The 22,201-nt window shown below is 42.0% G+C and overlaps 1 protein-coding gene across 1 annotated transcript; it reads right to left on the bottom strand.

The window, feature by feature from the left end:
* Positions 1-1,995: 1,995 nt before the first annotated feature.
* LOC145400663 (uncharacterized) lies at positions 1,996-21,785 on the bottom strand. The gene is made up of 4 exons (XM_080273097.1): positions 21,664-21,785; positions 14,012-14,090; positions 12,418-12,477; positions 1,996-2,556 (listed from the first exon to the last, which is right to left on the bottom strand). Exons 1-4 carry the CDS (start codon positions 21,731-21,733, stop codon positions 2,421-2,423), a joined length of 345 nt encoding a protein of 114 aa, XP_080129223.1. The 5' UTR covers positions 21,734-21,785; the 3' UTR covers positions 1,996-2,420.
* Between the last annotated feature and the right edge of the window lie 416 nt (positions 21,786-22,201).

Below are 22,201 nucleotides of genomic sequence, written 5' to 3'. Positions count from 1 at the left end.
CTTTTTTAATGAGTTTCGTCGAAACAGTAAGACGCATTATCCTACCCAGTGAATTACCTGCATTGATTGGACTACTATCAATCCATAGTAGGAGTTCGATAGTGGCGTGGGTGGTGGGGAGTTGACAGTTACCATTAAAGTGCTGCATACACTTAAAACATCCCTAGAAAATTTATTATCTGAAATGCATACTGTGTCGTTGTTGTGCTACCCCAATCTATCTGATCGACTAGACCCAGCAACCACAGGCAAGCAACCGCCCCTGCGGGGCCGTCCCGTGCGGTGAGCTGCTGTTCCCATGTGATTGACAGCATCTCGGCACAGCGAGACGCGGCCCTGCGATTGGTGTGGAAGTTTTGTTACTCTGTTTTTGTATTTATTTGTGTGGTATTGATTTACTATAGGAAGCAGAAAACAAAGCTATCGAACTCTGTGTTAAGTTATCATACCAGGTAATGACAAAATAATGTCCATTTAATGTTTGGTGCAAAATACAATACGTAAAACAGTCACTGAGGCGTATAACACAGCCTAATATTGTCAAGAATATAGCCAACAATCCAAGTACTGAGAAGTTGCTTTACACACAGCTTATCGGTAGTGAAGAGGAGCCTGCACGTGGTGGCTGTGTTACTCTAAGTGGAGCAGAGGCCAAATCTACTCATACTTCACTGTGCCTTGCCGTGGGAAGGACCCTGGCAAGGTGTGTCTGCTACATACAGGTACCGGTTTCTTGCACGGTGTAGGTATTGTTGTGTACCTGTAGAACTGCACCATAGAAGCTGTTTCTTACCTGTGGTCGACGGGTTTGCTCGATCAGACACATTGGGGTTAAGCAATAGCAACATGCCATAATTTTGTCGACAGATATACAAAACACAAATAAGCATCAAATATTTATTGTCACCAGTGACAGTAAACGTGTATGATGGCCAGAGTTTAATTTCCGCCAGACCATCTGTCTTACAACTGCCAAATATCATCACACAAGACATCGTGATTACTAAGCGCTCAGGACCTCAGCTGTAAGACAAAACTGAGCTATAAGGGTTGACAATATGTTTACTTTATCTCCAAAGAACTGACTCTTATGTACGATGAGATATACGGTATTATGTTGCTTGTAGAGTGGGGTCTGGCACCAGGTCTGACAACTACTAAATGATATACTGTTGCAGGTATGACAACTCTCAAAGTCCAGGTGGTAAGTGAAGGGGCGGCTGGGCCTCATCCGTGAAGAGTTGGTGCAGTGGGTGACGAGCCTCAACAATGACGGGTTAATGCACTGGCTGGCGGGCCCCATCCGTGACGGCTTTGTGTTGTGGGTGGAGGGCCTCAACCGTGATGGGTTCGATAAGTGGAGTGAGTGGTGGGTATGAGCCATGAAGAGTTAGTGCAGTGAATGCTTTTTTTTTGTGTGTGTGTGTCCGTGTGTGTGTGTGTGTGTGTGTGTGTGTGTGTGTGTGTGTGTGTGTGTGTGTGTGTGTGTGTGTGTGTGTGTGTGTGTGTGTGTGTGTGTGCAGTGGGCGGCGGGCCTCAGCCGTGAAGGGTCTGGTTAGCATAGTGGGTTGTGGTCCTCAGCCGTGAAACGTCTGGTTAATGCAGTGGGTGGTGGTGGTCAGCCATGAAGGGTCTGGTTAATGCAGTGGGTGGTGGTGGTCAGCCATGAAGGGACTGGTTAATGCAGTGGGTGGTGGTGGTGGTCAACCATGAAGGGTCTGGTTAATGCAGTGGGTGGTGGTGGTGGTCAGTCATGAAGGGTCTGGTTAATGCAGTGGGTGGTGGTGGTGGTCAGCCATGAAGGGACTGGTTAACGCAGTGGGTGGTGGTGCTGGTCAGTCATGAAGGGACTGGTTAATGCAGTGGGTGGTGGTGGTGGTCAGCCATGAAGGGTCTGGTTAATGCAGTGGGTGGTGGTGGTCAGCCATGAAGAGACTGGTTAATGCAGTGGTTGGTGGTGGTTAGGCATAAATGGTCAGAGACACAAGACTGTGACAGCCTGATAGGTGGGTCCCTCCGCCTGAACTACCGTAGTTCTCCGTCACAGCCTCACCCTCACCACCACCCCCACCGCCTACACTACCTGATTACCCACCCACCAGCCCAGGGTCCAAGCCATTATTAGCATTGTTTCCGTTGTTTGTTGCAGTGTTCCATTGTGTCCAGAATTGTTACCGTTGTTTGTTCCAGGGTTGTTTCCATAATTTGTTCCAGAATTGTTTCCGTTGTTTGTTCCAGGGTTGTGTCCGTTGTTTGTTCCAGAGTTGTTTCCATTGTTTGTTCCAGAGTTGTGTCCATTGTTTGTTCCAGAGTTGTGTCCACTGTTTGTTCCAGAGTTAGTTCCATTGTTCATTTAGTGGTGGTTCCATTGTTCGTTCCAGAGTTAGTTCCATTGCTCGTTTCAGATGTGGTTCCGTTGTTCAATCAGTGGTGGTTTCAGTGGTCGTTTCAGTGGTTGTTCTATTGGGTGTTCCACCACAGCCTCTGCCTCTGCCTCTGCCTCTGCGTCTGCTTCGCGCCTGCCTTCTCTGCCTCCTCCTGGTTGAGTTCTCACAGCTGAAGTATAAGAAAATTATTCTATTGACTGTCAATGTAGCCATCTTTATGTATCTATACCTGTTTTTTGCCTGACAGCATTTTATGAGGTAGACCTCCAGCGATCCCTTTGCCTGGGCTCTCTAAGCTGTACTATTGGAGAAAACTGTTTTTTTGGGCCATGTATTTGTCTGTCTCTGTATTTACTTATCTGTGTGTAGCAAGACGTAGCGAGTATTGAGGAGTGGCCTGCCGATAATCCATCTACTTGGGTTCCCATACCTTGCGTGTTTGGAAAAAATGGTATTCTGATTGTGTGTCTGTGTGTGTACTATATATATATATATATATATATATATATATATATATATATATATATATATATATATATTATGTGTGTGTGTGTGTGTGTGTGTGTGTGTGTGTGTGTGTGTGTGTGTGTGTGTGTGTGTGTGTGTGTGTGTGTGTGTGTGTGTATGTGGTGTGTGTGTGTGTAACTCTATTTTTTTTAATGCAAAGAAGAAGCAACCAATGCCAGGAGCTCGCAAACCATTCCTTCCAAGAAAAAACAGAAACAATACGAAAGAGAGCCAAATTCAAGATCCGTTCATTTCAAGATGCGTCAACACACTGCATTTGAAAGACTCAGGATCATAAGGTGCAGGAAATGTTGATAGAGGCAGTCAGTTCTAGAGATGACCTGTTGTATATATGAAGGATTGGGAGCAACAGCTAATTCTTGCATGAGAAATTTGGACAGAAAAGAGATGAGAGTTTATTACTAGACGGGTGCTAGGTGACAGTGGTTGTGGTGGAGGGATCCAAACAAATAGATCAGAGGAGCAATGACCATCGAATTAACGATAAAAAAGAGATAAAGATGCAACAGTGCAGTGAAGAGACTGAGGATGAAGGGAGATAATAAGAGAAGGAGAGTTAATGAGAGAAAAAGCTTTTGACTCCACCTTGTTAATCTGCTATTTCTCTATCTATTGCCAGGTGCCTTAGTCCCGTAAGGGGTGGCCATAAGCAAATTGCCTCCATGTCGCCCTGTTCCCCGCCATTTCACTGCCGTACTCCCAGCTCACACCCCCTCTCCCATATACCTCTCCACTCCATTTCTCCATCTCATCCTTGGCCTTCCCCTCCTTATCCCCCCCTTCCACCTCACTCACTTACATTCTCCTCGTCAGTCTCTCGTTCTCTATCCTCTCCACATGGCCAAACCACCTCTGTGTGTTTCGCCTAACGCTTCTTATCACATCCACATCCACACCACAATGCTCCTTCACTTCCTCATTTGTCAGTCTGTCTCTCCATGTGACTCCACATGCTCTTCTCAGATAACTCATTTCCAATGCTCTCACTCTTGACTCGTTTCCCTTCAACAAGGTCAAAGCTTCACTTCCATACCTTAGAATTGGTATCACTGTAGTAATGCAGTGACTTTTTCACTTCCATGCTCACTTCCCTGTTTCTTATCACCGCTTTCAAAGAGCCAGCAACCTTTTATCCTTGCTGTACCCTTTCAAGCACTTCACTCTCTAAAATTACATCCTTACTCATCACACTACCCAAGTATGTACTTAAATGCACTCACATTTTCCATTTCCTCCTCATCCAACCTCACTGAACATTCAGTGACTTCATGTCTCTCGAAGACCATAACTTTACTCTTCCCTACATTCACCTTTAGATTTCGTTTCTTACACACTCTTTCCAACTCATTCACCAAGCCTTGCAGCTCCCCTTCGTCTTCACTTAACAACACAGAGTCATCTGCAAACAACAGTACAGGGAGTTTCTGAACATTGCCCTCTCTCATTAGGGCCGCTCCAACATCCACTGCCCTACGTTGTATCTCTTTTATAACCCCATCCAGATACAGACTGAACAACCATGGAGACATGACACATCCCTGCTTCAGTCCATCCTTCATATAGAGAAATTCACTTACTTCACTATCCACACGAACTCATAGCACCCTCACACAAACTCTTCACGGCATTCAGCAAGTTCCAGTCTACTGCATAAATATTCTTAATAGTCTCCACAATCCTTGTCTATCCATCCTGTCATATGCTTTCTCCAAATCCATGAAGGCCGCATACAACTTCTTTCCCATCTCTAGAAACTTTCCCATTAAAGACCTAAGAATGAATATCTGATCTACACAACCTTTTCCCTTCTTAAAACCTCCCTGTTCTTCTCCAACTAATTCCTCTGTTATTTCTCTAACTCTGTCAATAAGTTTCGTACAATATACTTTCCGAATACACTAAGATGACAAATACTCCTATGGTTACAACACATTTTATTTTCCCCCTTTGCTCTGTACAATGGGAAAAATTATATCTCCGGGACTTTACCTTACCTTCTTCCCAGGCCAATCTGCACATCTACATCCGTTCCACTACTATTGTATCTCTCCCCCATGCTTCAGCATTTCACCACACACTCCATCAGTTCCTGGGGCTTTCCCCATTTTAACTCTCTTCATTGCTTCGACAACTTCCATCTAACTGATTTCTTCCTTTCTTCTCACATCCCTCATTTTCTCAACCATTCCCCAGCCACTTATACTAGCATTACTTTCATTTTCTGTGTTCAACAGTTCCTTAAAGTGTTCTCTCCATCTGCTCAGTTTTTCTCCCACGTACACTAGTAATCTACCATTTTTATCTTTCACTCCCCGACTAACTTCTTTATTAACCTGTCTAGCTTTCTTTACCTCTTTCAAGAACATTTTTCTACATTCCCTCGATTTTACACTCAAATTCCTTCCAAACTCCTCATCCACTCTCTTCTTATTCTCTTCTACTATCTTTTCGCCTCTCTCTTCTTCTCTACCTATACTTCTCTCTTCCATCTCTCAACTTCCTCCACACCACTACTTTTCATCCACACAGATATCTTAACAGAGCCATGTATACTCCACTCACTAAACATGTGTGTCTTCCGGGGGCCAGGGTGGGTAATGTAACAGAGACAGTTTCAAATATCATGAAGGATAGTGGAGACAAACGCACTGTGTGCCTAAGTGTAGGAGGCAATAATAATAGTAGGCGAAAGAGTGAGGTACTGTGGCAGCAGTACAAGGATAAGTTAGAGAAGGTTAGGGAAAGGGGTGTGCTGCCTAGAAAGCGGGTTAGGAGAGAGTGGTTGAACAGGGCAATAGGTTTTAATTGCCGCCTTGAAAGGTATTGCAAAGATAACGCAATACCTTTCATAGACAGCCGGGACCGGTTTTCTGGTCGGAGTGACTTGTATAGTTGAGATGGGACTTATCTTACCAGGCAGGGAGTTACTGTTTTAGCTGGAATGATAGATAGGGAGTTAGAGGGTTTTTTTTCGAGGTTGAGAAGTAGATGTACAAGAAGTTGCGGCAATTACACTCAGAAATCAGTATCATCATGTTTGGATAGATGCATCAAGACTTGCAAAAGTAAGAACAACGGTTTAGCCATTAGTGGAGATATATCCACTCAGGCATCTGAGTGGATATATCACCTTTCTCAAAGACCATCACTTTACTCTTCCCTACATTCACCTTTAGATTCCGTTTCTTACACACTCTCCCAAACTCATCCACCAAGCCTTGCAGCTCCCCTTCGTCTTCACTCAACAACACAGTATCATCTGCAAACAACAGTACAGGGAGTTTCTGAACACTATCCTCTTTCACCAGGGCCACTCCAACATCCACTACCCTACCTTGTACCTCTTTTATTATCCCATCCATGTACAGATTGAAAAACCATGGAGACATGACACATCCGTGTTTCAACCCAACCTTCAAAGAGAAAAATTCACTTAGTTCACCATCCACACACACTTAAGCCTTAGCACCATCATAAATACTCTTCACAGCATTCAACAACTTCCCATCTACTCCATATATTCTTATTACTTTCCACAATCCTTGTCTATCCACTCTGTCATATGCTTTCTCCAAATCCATGAAAGCCGCATACTACTTCTTCCCTTCTCTAGAAACTTTTCCACTAAGGATCTAAGAATGAATATCTGATCTACACAACCTCTTCCCTTCCTAAAGCCTCCTTGTTCTTCTCCAACTAATTCCTCTGTTCTTTCTCTAACTCTGTCAATAAGTATCCTACCATACACTTTTCCTATTATACTAAGAAGACAAATGCCCCTATGATTACCACACACTTCTTTTTCCCCCTTTTCCTTTGTACAAGGGAATAATTATACCTGACTTTCAATCCTCCGGGACTCTACCTTCCTCCCAGGCCAATCTGCACATCTTCCACATCCATTCTACCACTATCTCTCCCCCATGCTTCAGCATTTCACCACACACTCCATCAATTCCTAGGGCTTTCCCCAGTTTAACTTTCTTCATTGCTTCCACAACTTCTATCCTACTGATTTCTTCCTGTCTTCTCACCTCCCTCCTTCTCCCAGCCATTTCCCAGCCACTTATATTCGTATTACTTCCATCCTGTATGTTCAACAATTCCTTAAAGTGTTCTCTCCATCTGCTCACTTTTTCTCCCTTCTCCACTAGTAATATACCATTTTCATCTTTCACTCCCCTGCTAACTTCACTTCCACCCTGTCTTACTCTCTTCACCTCTTTCCAGAGCATTGTCTTACAGTCCCTCCACTTTACACTCAAATTCCTTCCAAATTCCTCATCCACTCTCTTCTTACTCTCTCTTACTAATCTTTTCACCTCTCTCTTTCTTTCTACATATAACTCTCTCTTCCGCCTCTCAAATTTTTCCATGTCCCTATTTCTCATCCATTCACTGTATGCTTTCATCTTTTGTGCCACAGCCTGTCTCACCTCTTCATTCCACCACGCTGTTCCTTGCACCCCCCTCTGTCTTCTATTCCTCCCACACACCACATCACATGCTGCACATATTTCTTCTGTAAATATCCTGCACACACCTTCCACGTCCCCCATCTGCTCCAATTCATATTTGCCCAATCGTTCCTCCACTTCTCTCTCATACTCTGCCTTTTTCTCATCCTCTTGTAACCTTTCCACTCTCCTTGCAACTACTCCTTCCTCTCGTCTTTCCCTTCTTCTATTCCTCCATCTTACTTGGATCCTAATTCTAGCCACCAATAAGTAGTGATCAGAAAGTCCACTCCCCCAACCTCTATAAGCTCTTGCATCCATTACACATCTTCGCATCCTTTCATCCACACACACATAATCAATCATTGCCTTCCTTTCATTCAGTTCACCACCCACCCTTCTCATCACTCGCCATGTATGACTGTGGATCATTTTATGCCTGAAGAGGGTATTGGCTATCACCAACCCTCTCCCAGCACAAATGTCCACTAACGCACTACCATTCTCATCTATCTCAGCAGGCACACCCCACTCACCAACTATTCCATCCACCTTCACATTCCCTACTTTACCATTCATATCACTGATCAAAAACACTCTCTCATTCCTTCTAAACTTTTCCATGCACACTTCCACATTTATCCAGAACTCTTCTCTCACTCTGCTAGCACGATCTTGCGTTGGTGCATACACACGCACATATTGCCCACATTTGTATTCCAACTTTCAACTTTACCCACACAATTCTTGACCCAACTGATCCATACTGTCTTATGCTCTTCTTCCATCTTTTACTCACAACTATACATACTCCTTCCTTTGCCCTCTCATTCTCACCTACTCCTGCACATATACCCCATCCATACTCCCATTCTCTCACACTTTCTCCTCTCCATTTTGTTTCAGTTATTCCACATACATCCACTTTCTCACCCTCAAGCACCTGGACAATCTCTCTCTCTTTCACGTTGTCCATCACCAAGTCCTTTGTCCGGTCCTGGGTCGTCATCGTTAAGTCAGTCCTTGTCTGAGGCTTCTTTTTTGTTTTTTTAGTTAGTTGTTTTCCGGGGAGGGGCACTAACCCTCCGCCAACCCTTTTAGTCATCTTTTACGACAAGCAGGGATACTGGCGGAATATTCTTGAGAAAAAAAAAACTACCCCCAGCGGGACTATTAAATTGTTTATTTAGATACCAAGGGAAATTATTGTTTAATGATCTAAATTCTGAATGCATAAAAAAAAATAAATAAAGCTAACCATCACCAGAAAAGACCAATTAGCAAGCTTGTCCCCGGGTCTGTCATATCAGCTTATCTCAAACAAATGTTAAGTATTTACAGCGAACAAAGATAATATGCCTTCCCACAGTGTATCACGTAATGCCTCATTTATCCAGCGAGTACTAAGTATGATTCTTAAGTATGATATAGGGAAGGCTGATCACATAACTATCCTTTAATTGCACTGAATGAGCTCTCCACGACCCAGCTGTTTCCTCCAGTCTCATGTTACCCTACTATCTACATCAGAATCTCCCTAAGGGGCTGAAAAGGGAGGCTGCCAGAGGTCGGGCAGCGTGGATAGCCGCCATTAGATGACCAAGGCCGAAGCATGAAAGAATGATGGAGCCTTTATAAACGATACAAACGAAACGATCAGTCACAATTTGTCATATTTTCCGGCATATTGTCTCATACATTCGACCTTCACAACGCCTCAAACAATGTCTTTTGTAATCGTCAATCACAGTGTCAGGTACAATTGCCCTCTATAATTTTCAAGCATAATGTCCACTACAATCGTTCATCACAATTTTGTACCACAATGTCCAGGAAAATATCTGACACAGTCTATTACAATGCATCTCAGTAATCTGTTCCGCATTCCACATTTCCATCAGCATATCAGTCGCAGTCACCCACAGTAATAATGCAAATTTTTTCACAAATAATTTCAGGTTATCACAATATCACTGTCCCCAAGACTTACACAGATAGTGTTAAAGTAATTGGCCATCTAATGTATGTGGAGATACTGAATTATATAGTACATTTATGTGATCTTTTAAAGAACGAGATACAGGTATTTCTTGCTGTATTTTTTAAAGGGCAAGAGTTTACTTTAAGGCTGAAGAATATTGGGAGGAGCTATGTATTATTGGAAAGTAAACCCTTGACTATGAATATTTCTTCTTCGATATGTTCCAGTCACCTATGGATAAGTTAACTCAGCCTAGCAACTATACATTATTTGATTGAGCTGCGCAGCTGAAATGTATGTGGAGAGTAGGGTGTGTTTGATTCGCGGCGCTGATTTGTCGCCGATGATGTAAAATCTATAGGTCTTCTTATTTTAACACATATATATTTATATATTTAAATTGCTTGCAATATACTGTAAGCGGCCAGTTTAAATTTGGAATAATTTCCGAAGCTAAAGAGGTAAAAATTAGCTTTAAAAGTTTACTGTTATCAAAGCAAATTAATGTTGATTGTGAAGTTTTATATAACGATGAGTGACGTTTGAAGTAAATGATCCACCCAAGGTGTACACCCACGTCCGCATGTTGCACTAGTATCCACCCACGGCGCACACCAACGTCCAATTGTTGCACGACAGTAAATGCCTGCATTTATGTCAATGACGTCATCGGCGGCCAATCAGCAGCCGTGGATCAAACACCCTATATGCCCTATACATCTCAAGTGGACAGCTAAATCAAATGGACTATAACTATTCCAACTGGGGGGGGTTTCATTACAGTCTTGTGCTAATGCTTTCAGTACGAGAGGTTTCCAAAGCCTAGTAAAATTGTCTGGAGGCATCAAGAGCAATTGTTTAAAGCATTAATGGGGTTAAATGTGGAATTCGTAATTACAGTTGCAGTATTCATAATAAATACACAAATATCAGTTAGAAGACTTAGGTCCGTATCGTTATCAGATAAGGAAGGTCTCCAACACCTCTTCTTAAGCAATATATTTTGTTTATTATACCTTGCCGTCCTCTCCAGTGTCAAAATATTATAATATCACCATACTCTGCATAAAAACGTAGACAGTGATATCAACCAGCCATGTCCAAAAATAAATCGGTAAAGAAGAGGTGTTAGGGAGGTTCCCTAACCAACCAGAATACGAGGTTTAGAGTAATGCCTATCAACTGTCCGGGGGTTATTAAGGCAGACAAGTTTTCTTCAGTCACAGTCGTCTTCAAGAATACTACACACAATAATCGAACTTCTATACAAATTCTCAGTTGTACAGATAAATTAACAAAGACGTGATGAAAACAAACTTATATATTCCTTGTGGAATCCAAAATACATAGAACTGCTAAGTGGAATCCAAAATACACAGACCTGCAAGTGGTGTCCAGAACACCGTTAAGAAGCGGGATTTGCCAGTTAGGTGCTCGAGAAGCTTCTCGGCGTTTCCCGTATCGTAGGTTTCGGTACGAGTCAGAGTTGCAAGTTTGCCTGCTGTTTGTGAGTGCAGTTATTTCGTAAGTTATGCATTAATTTTTTTGCTGTTTTTCTCAATAATGTTTTTTTACGTGACTGTTTGTTAAATTATGTGATTGATATTAAGTTTGTATGGTAAATAACTTACAGTGTTACGTAATGTAAGAAAACTCTTGCATGTTTTGGTTATCTCCGAGTTAGTAATTGTGCTCTCGCTCTCTCGAATACACCAGAACTGTGGAGAAGTAGATCATTCTTGAACACAACAAGCTTACATAAGGATGGATAAGAGACTAGAAAAAGTTCAGTTGGTTTTCAGTTCAGTATGAGTGTAGTGCAGTGTCAGTTTGCAGCCTATATTTTCGGTACTTGTGAAAACACTGTTGCCAAGCATTAAGTGTAATAACAGTGAAGTGTTGTCAAGTATTACGTGTAATAACAGCGAAGTGTTGTCAACCAGTAAGTGTAATAGCAGTTAGTAAAGTTTGTATAGCTCCAGTGCTTGTGAGAACAGTGAAGTTGGAAAGCATTAAGTGGAATTATTTGGAAAATAAAGACAGGGAACTTTAAGAAGCCAGTGTTTAGTTTCGCCTCAGCTGATATTGTGTGCTGTACTCCGAAAGATTGACCATAAGAACAACTCACTGGGCAACGTCCTTCCTGTACTGAACTACTGCTGTTGGAGCCTGTGGCAGTGTGGGGACGCGGACACAACAATACGTAGACTTACAAGTGGAATTCAAAATACTTATACCTGGAAGAGGACTCCAAAATCCATACACCTACAAGTGGAATCCAAAATACACAGACCTGCAAGTGGAATTCCGAAAAGATAGACCTACAAGTGGAATCCAAAGTACATAGACCTGCACACTGAATCCAGAATACGAAGACCTGCAAGTGCAAAAGAATGACGCTTCTCAACTACTGTAATTGTACCACAGACTCTTAATATCGTCAGCAAGTTTGTGTGGGTATCATGCTGTACCGTATAACCAGCATACAAAGAACAGTGAGAATATACACTACGTTGGCTACGTAACTGGTGGGTGCTTCTTTATCTGGAGTCCAGTACCTTATGGCAAAAAATATTTTACCAACAGGTAGTCTTACCTCTTAGGTCATGTCCATAACAAATGCTTGCTGGCACGCGCGGAAGTTCTGCAAAATTTTAATCGAAAGTAGTTCTCGCTCGTCCCCTCCTGTGCTAGAAAGATTTTGGAGTGGACGTGGCCTAAGATGACGAATGGTCACTCCTGGCTATATAAAATCGTCTACTGGTAAGAAAGAATGAGATAGTTAAGATTTCTGATGTGCTGAAACGGTTTGATTGAGACATAGAATTACAGATGTGTTTTTACTCAGGTACGAAGCTGTGAGAGATGAAATTACCACGTGACTAGTTGAGATACAGAGAATAAAGTGCGATAATCATCCCCTCGTGGGGTTTATTTTTACATGAGGGACGAGGGACGTAGAAAGACTCGATACTCACCTTTCCTTGTCTTTCCTACAACACAAATCTTAGTAACGAAAGGAATGTTACCGTAAGTTATACTGTGGCAGTACCGAGTGACGTACCGGAAGGAGGAGAGTACCGGAGAAGTGGTCAGCTGACATTCGACGACACCGTCTTCACACCTGTAGAGAGAGGCTAAGAGTTGTACCAGGTTGGGAACTATATATATATATATATATATATATATATATATATATATATATATATATATATATATATATATATATATATATATATATATATATATATATATATATGGGTTGTGTTGTTGTTGGCAAAAGGGACATTTTGGCATTTCTATCTGAGCGATATATTTTGCTTATTGCTCCTCAGTATTCCCTTGTAGGCTATAATTTGCATCAGTAATATCCAAGAGCATGGCGGCCCCTTTATATATATATATATATATATATATATATATATATATATCTATATATATATATATATATATATATATATATATTCGTACTGCCAGATTATCGGGACAGCACCCATATGGTGAAGTGGTTAATGAAGGGTATATTCAAATCTTCCAGTCCATAAAATCTCGTTTGATTTGAATAAATTGTTTGTGAGAGCAAGAATAAAATGGAAACGACGTCATCGTACTGAAGGAGTTAAAAAGTAATGTTCAAAATACATCGTTCAGACTGAAATACAAGAGTTCTCTAAGGAGCAAACGACACTACGTGAACATCTTCACGCATATACTGCTTAGTCAGGGACAAAACTTGGGTTATTATATAACTCCATCAACTGCACACTTAATATAAAGCACGTCGGTCACTTTCCTCCTTGACTCATCATTCAGAAATATCTATTGGCAAAGAGACATACCAGATCTCTCTCAGCGTTGGATGACTAGAAGAGGGAAGTGAAACATTAATTGAAAATTTATCCCCTGCATCGGGAGGCCAGGGGGTCAAAACACATTAGCGGGTTGGTAATTAGTGGTAATGGCAATGCTTTCACTAACGAGGGACATTAATGTGGCAGTGAGATTTTAAGTTGATTATAAATGACTCATATGTTCGTCTCTAACACTATACAAATCTTCTTCAGTGGCTGCAATGTAAATTGAATAAATTATACTATCCACTGAGGTCACTAGCAATTAGTGGCATCACAAATGAGACGCAATCAAAACATTTACACAAAAATACAAAAATACCATTGTTCAAAACATTCATCCACTCACACCTTCTTCGAAGGCATGCAAAGAGGACATAATACGGAAATGATTTCGTGAAGAGGCTGTTTGCAGAGCAGAAGGTAACTGATAATAATTCCTCTCAGCCAAACTGACGTAGAAGAGTGAGGAAAACTTTCATACGGAATATGAAAATACATGGAATTTTTAGACTGGCAAAGAAGGTAAATTCAACACCACCACGCTGATATCACCACATCATCACACTGGCCCCCACACCACCAACACACCTATAACTCCACATCACTACACTGACACCACCACATTACCACCAACAAACAACCACCGTGACGTCACCAAACCGTCACACTGCCCACATCACATCACCACAACACGACACTTACACAACCACCCTGACATCACAACACCTCAACACGACACTCACACCTGACACCACAACACCACAACACTTACACCACCACAACACCACATTAACTCCACCTTACCTACAACAGGAGCCATCAGGAAGGGTCCAGGAGACAGGGTCACTAGATTCCTCACAGGACTCCCCCGGACCTGGCTGGCCTGTGGGAGAGGTCAGGTCAGGTCAGGTCAGCTCACGTAATAGGAGGGAATAGACCACGTAAAGTTAGACTAGGTTAGAGTTGCTTAGGTTCGGTAAGGTTTGGTTTGGTGAGACAATATCTTCAGGTTACATAACAGAAGGGGTTAAGTTTGATAAGGTTAGGCATTGCAAGGTTTCATTAGTGTAAGGAAGGTTAGATCTATACTCATTTCATCTTAATTTTGCACAGATTTTTGTCCTTTTTTTACCTATTTCACAGCGACCAGTGGCAAAAAGCCAATATTACTACTCCACATCGTTTACAAAGCACCTTCTTCTTGTCAGTATCATATTCTAGTGTTACTCTATAATTACAACACAGCATTGAAGATGCTGGCAATTTTAGGTCAGGTTAAAGTAAAAAAAAAAAAAAAAAAAAAGAATGGTAATGATGGATCGGATAAGGTTATGTTAGGTCTGGCCCTTTAATAAGTAATATAATAATAAGGTTTGATAGTAAAGTTCATGTGACGCCTTCAGTGTGATGACGTATTCCTCGATTTTATTCCTGTCGCCTCCAGACAATGGTATCTTGCTTGGGAGAGACTTTTCAACCTAGAGGAGTTAGGTAAGTCTCAATCAACTCTTTCAGTACTCATGTCGAGTAGAACAGTATGGAGATAACAAAAACAAATTATAAAGAACTTCACTGGATTGATGGATAAAAAAAATAGAAAAAGAAAAAACGGTGATATGAAAATTAATAATACCTTAATAAGTAAGAAATATTCACGAATAGGACAGCCGTAATTTGATCTGAATGGACCTGACTTAAGGTCGTATTCTGAGTGGCTTTAGAGCCTTCGTGACACCTCTTCCTCAGTGATTTATTCAGAACATTGCACCTCAGTACGCTCTTATAATTTATTGGTGTAATGCTTAATATTAAAACGAAAAAAATAAGCACAGAATATGGGGAATAAATCGCTAAGGAAGAGGTGTTACAAATCTCCTTTGGCACGAGGATAGACGTGAACAATCAGGATAAATCTAAATGACGTGACTGGACCAAATTAGACCTGAGTGGAACTAAGTGGACGAAACTGACCTGAACAGATCTAAGCCAACCTGACTGAGCCTGAGTGAATGGAAACAACACGGGTGGGTTTACGTGAACCTGAAACGGAATAACTGAACCCCGATGAACCTAACTGGGTCTTAACATCTCTGAAAGAAATGTGTATGTTTTTTTTTGTTTTTTTTATGCGAGGAAGAAGGAACCAAAGGCCATGAGCCCGCAGTAACAGTTCCCTCCAAGAGAAAAACAAAATACAGTAGAGAGCCAAATTCAAGATCCGATCATTTTGAGATGCCTGGACACACAGCGTTTGAAAGACTGGAGATCATAGGCAGGAGGAAATACAGACAGAGGGAGACAGTTCCAGAGCTGACCTGTTGCATGAATGAAAGACTGGGAGTAACGGTTAACTCTTGCATTAGAGAGTTGGACAGAAAAGGGATGAGAGTTTGCTGCCAGACGGGTGCTACGCGCCCGTCGTAGAGGTGGAGGAATGCAAGCAGACAGTTCAGAGGAGCAGTGACCATTAAAGTAGCGATAGAAAAGAGATAAAGATGCAACAGTGCTGCGAAGAGACAGAGGTTGAAGGGAGTCAGTAAGAGGAGGAGAGTTAATGAGACGAAAAGCCTTTGACTCCACCTTATTGAGAAGAGCTGTATGTGGGGAGCCTCCCCACACATGAGAGTTGTACTCCACACAGGGGCGGATAAAACCCCTGTATAGAGTCAACAATTGTGCAGGGGTAAAGAAAGAGCGGAGTCGGCTTAGCACACCCAATCTCTTGGAAGCAGATTTTACAAGAGATGTAATATGATCTTTCCAAGATAAGTCCCGAGTAAATGAAACCCCAAGCATGTTCAAGGATGATGCAGGATTAATCTGAATATTATTAAACATTAGTGGGTATACCTGTGGAAGATTTTGTCAGGTTGATAGGTGTAAGAACTGAGTCTTAGAAGCATTAAAGACAACCATATTATTTTTACCCCAGTCAGAGATATGAGCCAAGTCAGACATTAGGTGTGCCATAGCCTCATCCCTTGTTTCTTGAAGTAACTGTTGAGATGGGCGTTGCGGGAACCGAATGGAAAGGTGAAGGGTGGAGTCATCAGCGTATGAGTGGATAGGGTTAGATGTACAGCTTAGAAGATCATTGATGAATAAAAGGAAGAGAGTTGGTGATAGGACAGAGCCCTGAGGAACACCACTGTTGATAGATCTAGGAGAAGAACGATGGCCGTCTACGACAGCAGCTATAGAACGACCAGAAAGGAAGCTAGCGATGAAGGTACAGATAGAAGGATAGAAACCGTAGGAGGGCAGTTTGGAAATTAAAGATTTGTGCCAGACTCGATCGAAAGCCTTTGAGATGTCAAGTGCAATGGCAAAGCTTTCGCCAAAGTCCCGAAAGGAGGATGACCAGGAGTCTGAAAGGTAGGTGAGAAGATCGCCAGTGGAGCGTCCCTGACGGAACCCATACTGACGATCGGAAAGAAGGTTGTGATAGGAAAAATGCCTTAAAAATTTTTTATTAAGAATTGACTCGAAAACTTTTGAAATACAGGACGTTAAAGCAATTGGACGATAGTTGGAGGGTTGGGAGTGGTCACCCTTCTTTGGGACTGCCTGAATGAGAGCAAACTTCCAGCAAGAAGGAAAGGTACAAGTTGACAGACAAAGGCGAAATAGTTTGCCTAGGCAGGGTGTAAGCACAGAAGCACAGTTTTTGAGAACAACAGGAGGGACCCCATCAGGCCCATATGCCTTGTTAGTACTGAGGCCAGTAATGGCAGAAAATACATCAACTGAAGAAATTTTAATGTCAGCCATGAGGAAGTCAGAGGGGGGAAGTGATGGAGGAACAGCACCGGAATCGTCTAAGGTGGAATTGGAGGAGAAAGTCTGTGCGAAGAGATCTGCTTTATCAGTAGAAGAAATAGCTACAGAACCATCAGAGTAGAAAAGAGGAGGGAAGGATGATGAGGTAAAGTTGTTAGAAAGATTTTTGGCAAGGTGCCAGAAGGAGCGGGAAGAATTCGAGTTGGAGAGTTGAGAGCATTTAGTATGGATGAAATTATTTTTAGTAGAGCGAAGAACAGACTTAGCACGATTCCGGGCAGAAACGTAAAGATTATGTGAATCAGGGGTGGGTTGGCTCCGGTACCTTTTGTAGGCCTTCTCCTTGTTGCGGACAGCATTAGAACAAGCGTGATTAAACCAAGGCTTTCTTGCGTTAGTCAAAGGATATGAGAAAGGAATGTATGCTTCCATGCCCGAGAGAATAACTCCGTAATGCGCAAGGCACACTCAGATGGCTCACGGCCATGGAAGCAATAATCATTCCAGGGAAAATCAAAGAAGTACTGCCTGAGGGCCTCCCAGTTTGCAGCTCCAAAATGCCAGAGACGACGTTTCCCTGGAGGGTCCGCAGGCCGTACTGGAGCGATAGGACAGGTTAAGGCAATAAGGTTGTGATCGGAGGAGCCCAACGGAGAGAAAAGATTAACAGAGTAAGCAGAAGGATTAGTTGTGAGGAAGAGGTCAAGTATGTTGTAGCTCTCTCCAAGGCGGTCAGGGATACGGGTAGGGTGCTGTACAAGCTGCTCTAGGTCATTAAGGATAGAAAAGATGTAGGCTTGTTCACCAGGTGGATCCGTGAAAGGATAGGAGAGCCAAAGGTGGTGGTGAACATTGAAATCTCCAAGAATGGAGATTTCAGAGAAAGGAGAAATGGACAGAATGTGTTCCATCGTAGAAGTAAGATAGTCGAAGAATTTTTGATAGTAGAATTAGGGGATAAGTAAACAGCACAGATATATTTAGTCAGAGAATGACAGGAAAGCCAAAGCCAGAGAGTGGAGAATTCAGAAGAATCAAGTTCAGGAACACGAGAGCAAGATAAGTCGTTGCGTATGTATACACAACAGCCACCTTTGGCTTTGAAATGAGTATAGAGAAAGTAGGATGATACAGAAAAGGGTTTGCTGTCAGTTGCCTCAGACTACCTGGTTGGATGTAAATACCCTGGACGGACCTAACTGGACCTGGATGGCCCTAACTAACTGGACCTGGATGGACCTTACTAACTGGACCTGGATGGACCTTACTAACTGGACCTAGATGGACCTTACTAACTGGACCTGGATGGCCCTAACTAACTGGACCTGGATGGACCTTACTAACTGGACCTGGATGGACCTTACTAACTGGACCTAGATGGACCTTACTAACTGGACCTGGATGGACCTAACCACTTGGACCTGGATGGACCTAACTAACTGGACCTGGATGGACCTAAGTGGACCTGGATGGACCTAACTAATTGGACCTGGATGGCCTTAACTAACTGGACCTGGATGGACCTAACTAACTGAACCTGGATGGACCTTACTAACTCGACCTGGATGGACCTAGCTAACTGAACCAGGATGGACCTAACTAACTGGACCTGGATGGACCTAAGTGGACCTGGATGGACCTAACTAATTGGACCTGGATGGACCTAACTAACCGGACCTGGATGGACCTAACTACCTGGACCTGGATGGACCTAAGTGGACCTGGATAGACCTTACTAACTGGACCTGGATGGACCTAACTAACTGGACCTGGATGGACCTAACTACCTGGAACTGGATGGACCTAACTAACTAGACCTGGATGGAGCTAACTGGACCTGGATGGGCCTAACTAGACCTGAATCTCCAAAAACTGACCTGAAATGGATCTTATGGGCCAGACCGGTCTTGAAGTGGAACTGATGACTCTAAATGGACCTAATTAGTACTAAATAGTCGAAATCAGTACTAAATGGTTCTAATTAGTGCTAAGTGGTCCTAATTAGTGATAAGTGGTCCTAACTGGCCTTAAATGAAAGTGAATTTATCAAAGTTTGACGCATAGGACCTCACTGAACAATAATCCTTTCAGTCAAATAACGTGCTTTCATGTTTCATTCTTGCTGCCATATATATATATATATATATATATATATATATATATATATATATATATATATATATATATATATATATATATATATATATATATATATAAACTCCAAAGGGTTAGATAAAGCCTCAACTAAACTCTTCAACAATATAATCCAACAAAAAAGCTAAATAAAAATCGAGTAGTGGCAGAAAGAATAAAATACAAACTCGGTGATGGGACTGGCGAGGTTATATGGCCCTGATGGACCAAAGTGGACCTGACTGAAATGTACGAAAACTAATCTCACGGGACATGACTTAGACAAAGTGCACCATGAATGTTGTGAATGGGTCTGCGCATGGCTGATATTATCCAAAACAGCCGATCTCTTAACACCTGGATGGATCAAAACCCACCAGTGGAAGAATGGACCAATTTACTCTTAAATATATCATGCAGGGAATTCGTGGACTATCTTGACTTGCATTTCTAATGGCAATCCTGGTTGAACATTATACCCGGTGATGGTTTTGGCAGCAGGACACAGACAGAACGATTGCAAAAGTTCACCGACACTTTTCTGCCAACTGTTTTAATGGAAGGTGTTACGTGAACCATTTTGTTTGCTATCAACAGGAATCACGCAACAAAACGGAATAGAAAGGAAAGATACTCTCTGTCATCTGGGGAGGACAGAGAAATATGGAAGGCCAAACACACAACGCTGACAGAGGAATATCGTCGAACTACTAATTGCTCATGGCTGTACGCAGTCAACAAATATGCGTGTTCAACGAGCGGTCGAATAATATGTAAAACCTACTCGTTACCTCCGACAGATACCTAATTGCTCCGTTCAGGAAAAGTATCCTCAAATGGCATCTCCTGGCTACACACAGTGGGGAGTGTACAGGCTGTCGGAAGATCGCCTACTATTCTACTGCATCTACGTCATATTTAAGGCATGTCAGTCACCTTTCTACCAGACGTATATGAAAGGTGATTAGCTATGGACAGAGAATCAAATCAGGAGTCTCGGGTGAGGAATATCAGCCAGCAAATAAGAGTGAGATGTGGAAGTGGTGAGATATTAGTTTTTTTTTTTCTTTCTTTCATTTCTTTCCACGACTGTACTGAGTGGGGGCGATCGCAGCTAAAGCACTCGCCGTTAATTAGGCATGATAACAAACATACTATACTCCTCGTGTTTCGAGATCACTGACTAGTTTTTTTTTTTTTTTTCTTTTTTTACGGAAGATGAGAAGAAAAACAAACTGACTGTAAAATTAATCCATACACCAGATTACAGGTGTCCTCCATTCATACAAAATCTGTAGCAGTTGGACTTGAACAGCTGGATGTTGAAGTTTGGAGGCAAACAATTCTGGGGAAGCAAGTTCCGAAAAGAAGCAGCTCGGGGAATAAAAGAACTCCGATAGGCAAAAGTTCTGCAATATGACAGAGTGACAGTATAGTTATGAGCGTTACCAGATGCCCGTGTAGCACAGGGAAAGGCTTGAAGAGGTGGCACAATGGATACAATTTCATCTGAGCATTTACCATAAAAGTATCTAAAATAATGCAATGGAGGCAACATTCCTTCTTACTTGTAGGGGAGGTAGTCCATTTGTAACTGCATGGTTATCAGTTTTTCTTATATAGCTTTGTTTTGAATTTTGTCCAGTTGTTTTAGTGAAGCCTTCTCACATCCACTCCACAAGGGTGAGCAATATTCGAGCTGAGAGTGCACATGAGTCTTGCACATTACAGCCAACTGCTGGTCAGTGAAGAAGTTACGGGTTTTGTACAGTAATTAATGTTTCAGTGAAACGGTTTTAGCAAGTGGTGTAATATGAGAAGTCCAACTGAGGATATTGTTAAGCGAAATACAGAAAATTTCAGTACGTTTAGAAGCAGGAATACCGATTGCACTGAAGGTAATATAGGAATCAGGCAATTGTCTGTCTATTAGCAAATTATAATTATCTGGTTTTCCTAGCATTAAATGAGATAAGATTGTTTTGTCTCCATTCATTGATCTTAAAAAAGTATTGAATTATGGAAACTGCCACACTGAGTTTTGAGTTAGAGATATCAAACTTTATGAGTGTTTAAGTGTGAAGAAGCTACTGTAAAGCCTTCATATATCTGCATATGGATGCATGTGACTGTGGGTGATAGGCAAGATGTCTTTATTATATATTAGCAATAAGGTTGGAGTCAGAACTGGTCCTTGTGGCACGCCGCCATTAATCGAGTTGAAACTGATTATACATCACTTACTTTATCTCTTAAATTTCCTTCACTGAGATATGAGGAAATCGATGGAACAAAAAATGATAGGCTGTAGCAAGGGAGTTTGGATAGCAAGGAACGTTGCCATACTGTGTCAAAAGCCTTAGAAATATCAAAAGCTACTGCATGGGATTCTCCATGTAGTTCATTGGACTGATGAATGGTATGAGCCAAGAGATTGATTATATCAATAGAGACTAAGTATATATATGTTTGGGTTGTACTACCGTACCTAAAAGACACACATTAACAGTCTTTTGGAATACTTAAAAAACAGAAATACTTACCTTGACAGAGAACTGAGGCTATCACAAGAAAGGAAAGTGTTACTATTACTCTTGCCTGGAACTTCATCATAGATCTCTATATTCTGAGCGCTGTTTCGGAGGAGCAGCTGTTGGTCCGGCTACCAACCGCACACTAAAGGATATGCGACTGACGGATGAGAATAAATAGGTGTACAAGACTATGGCTTTGCTGGCACGCTTTTGTTCTATTGTGTTGTCATTGTTAAGAGTATCAATAATGCCACATCCGGGACCACGAGCATGACATCACAGAAAATTTCATTTAACACACGAAACTCTGCCACACAGCATCCTGCACTATATCATTCCATACGACACTGTGTCACGCCACTCAGCACTGTAACACACCACACCAACTCTATGCCACACCGATTCTGTGCCACACTGTAACACACACCACACCAACACTGTGTCACACTGACACTGTACCACACAGACATGTGACACACTGACACTGTACGACAAACCACAGCAAGACTGTACCACGCTGATATTGTGTAGTTTGGCCACTTTGCCA

Source organism: Coenobita brevimanus, chromosome 53 (assembly GCF_032717465.1).
Source record: "Coenobita brevimanus isolate Jiangsu-jjx chromosome 53, ASM3271746v2, whole genome shotgun sequence".
In the NCBI taxonomy this organism is placed as follows: domain Eukaryota; kingdom Metazoa; phylum Arthropoda; class Malacostraca; order Decapoda; family Coenobitidae; genus Coenobita; species Coenobita brevimanus.
The sequence above is the reverse complement of the archived record's forward strand: the minus strand, read 5'-3'. Positions and strand labels throughout refer to the sequence as shown.

Bases quoted from the DNA above. Each gene is read 5' to 3' on its own strand.
- LOC145400663 (XM_080273097.1), bottom strand. From the start codon at position 21,733: ATGATGAAGTTCCAGGCAAGAGTAATAGTAACACTTTCCTTTCTTGTG. The intron at 12,478-14,011 runs GTAAGGTGGAGT...CTCTCTCTACAG, and splicing joins CCTGATGGCTCCTGTTGTAG to GTGTGAAGACGGTGTCGTCG. The intron at 2,557-12,417 runs GTACGTCACTCG...CTTATACTTCAG, and splicing joins CCGGTACTCTCCTCCTTCCG to CTGTGAGAACTCAACCAGGA.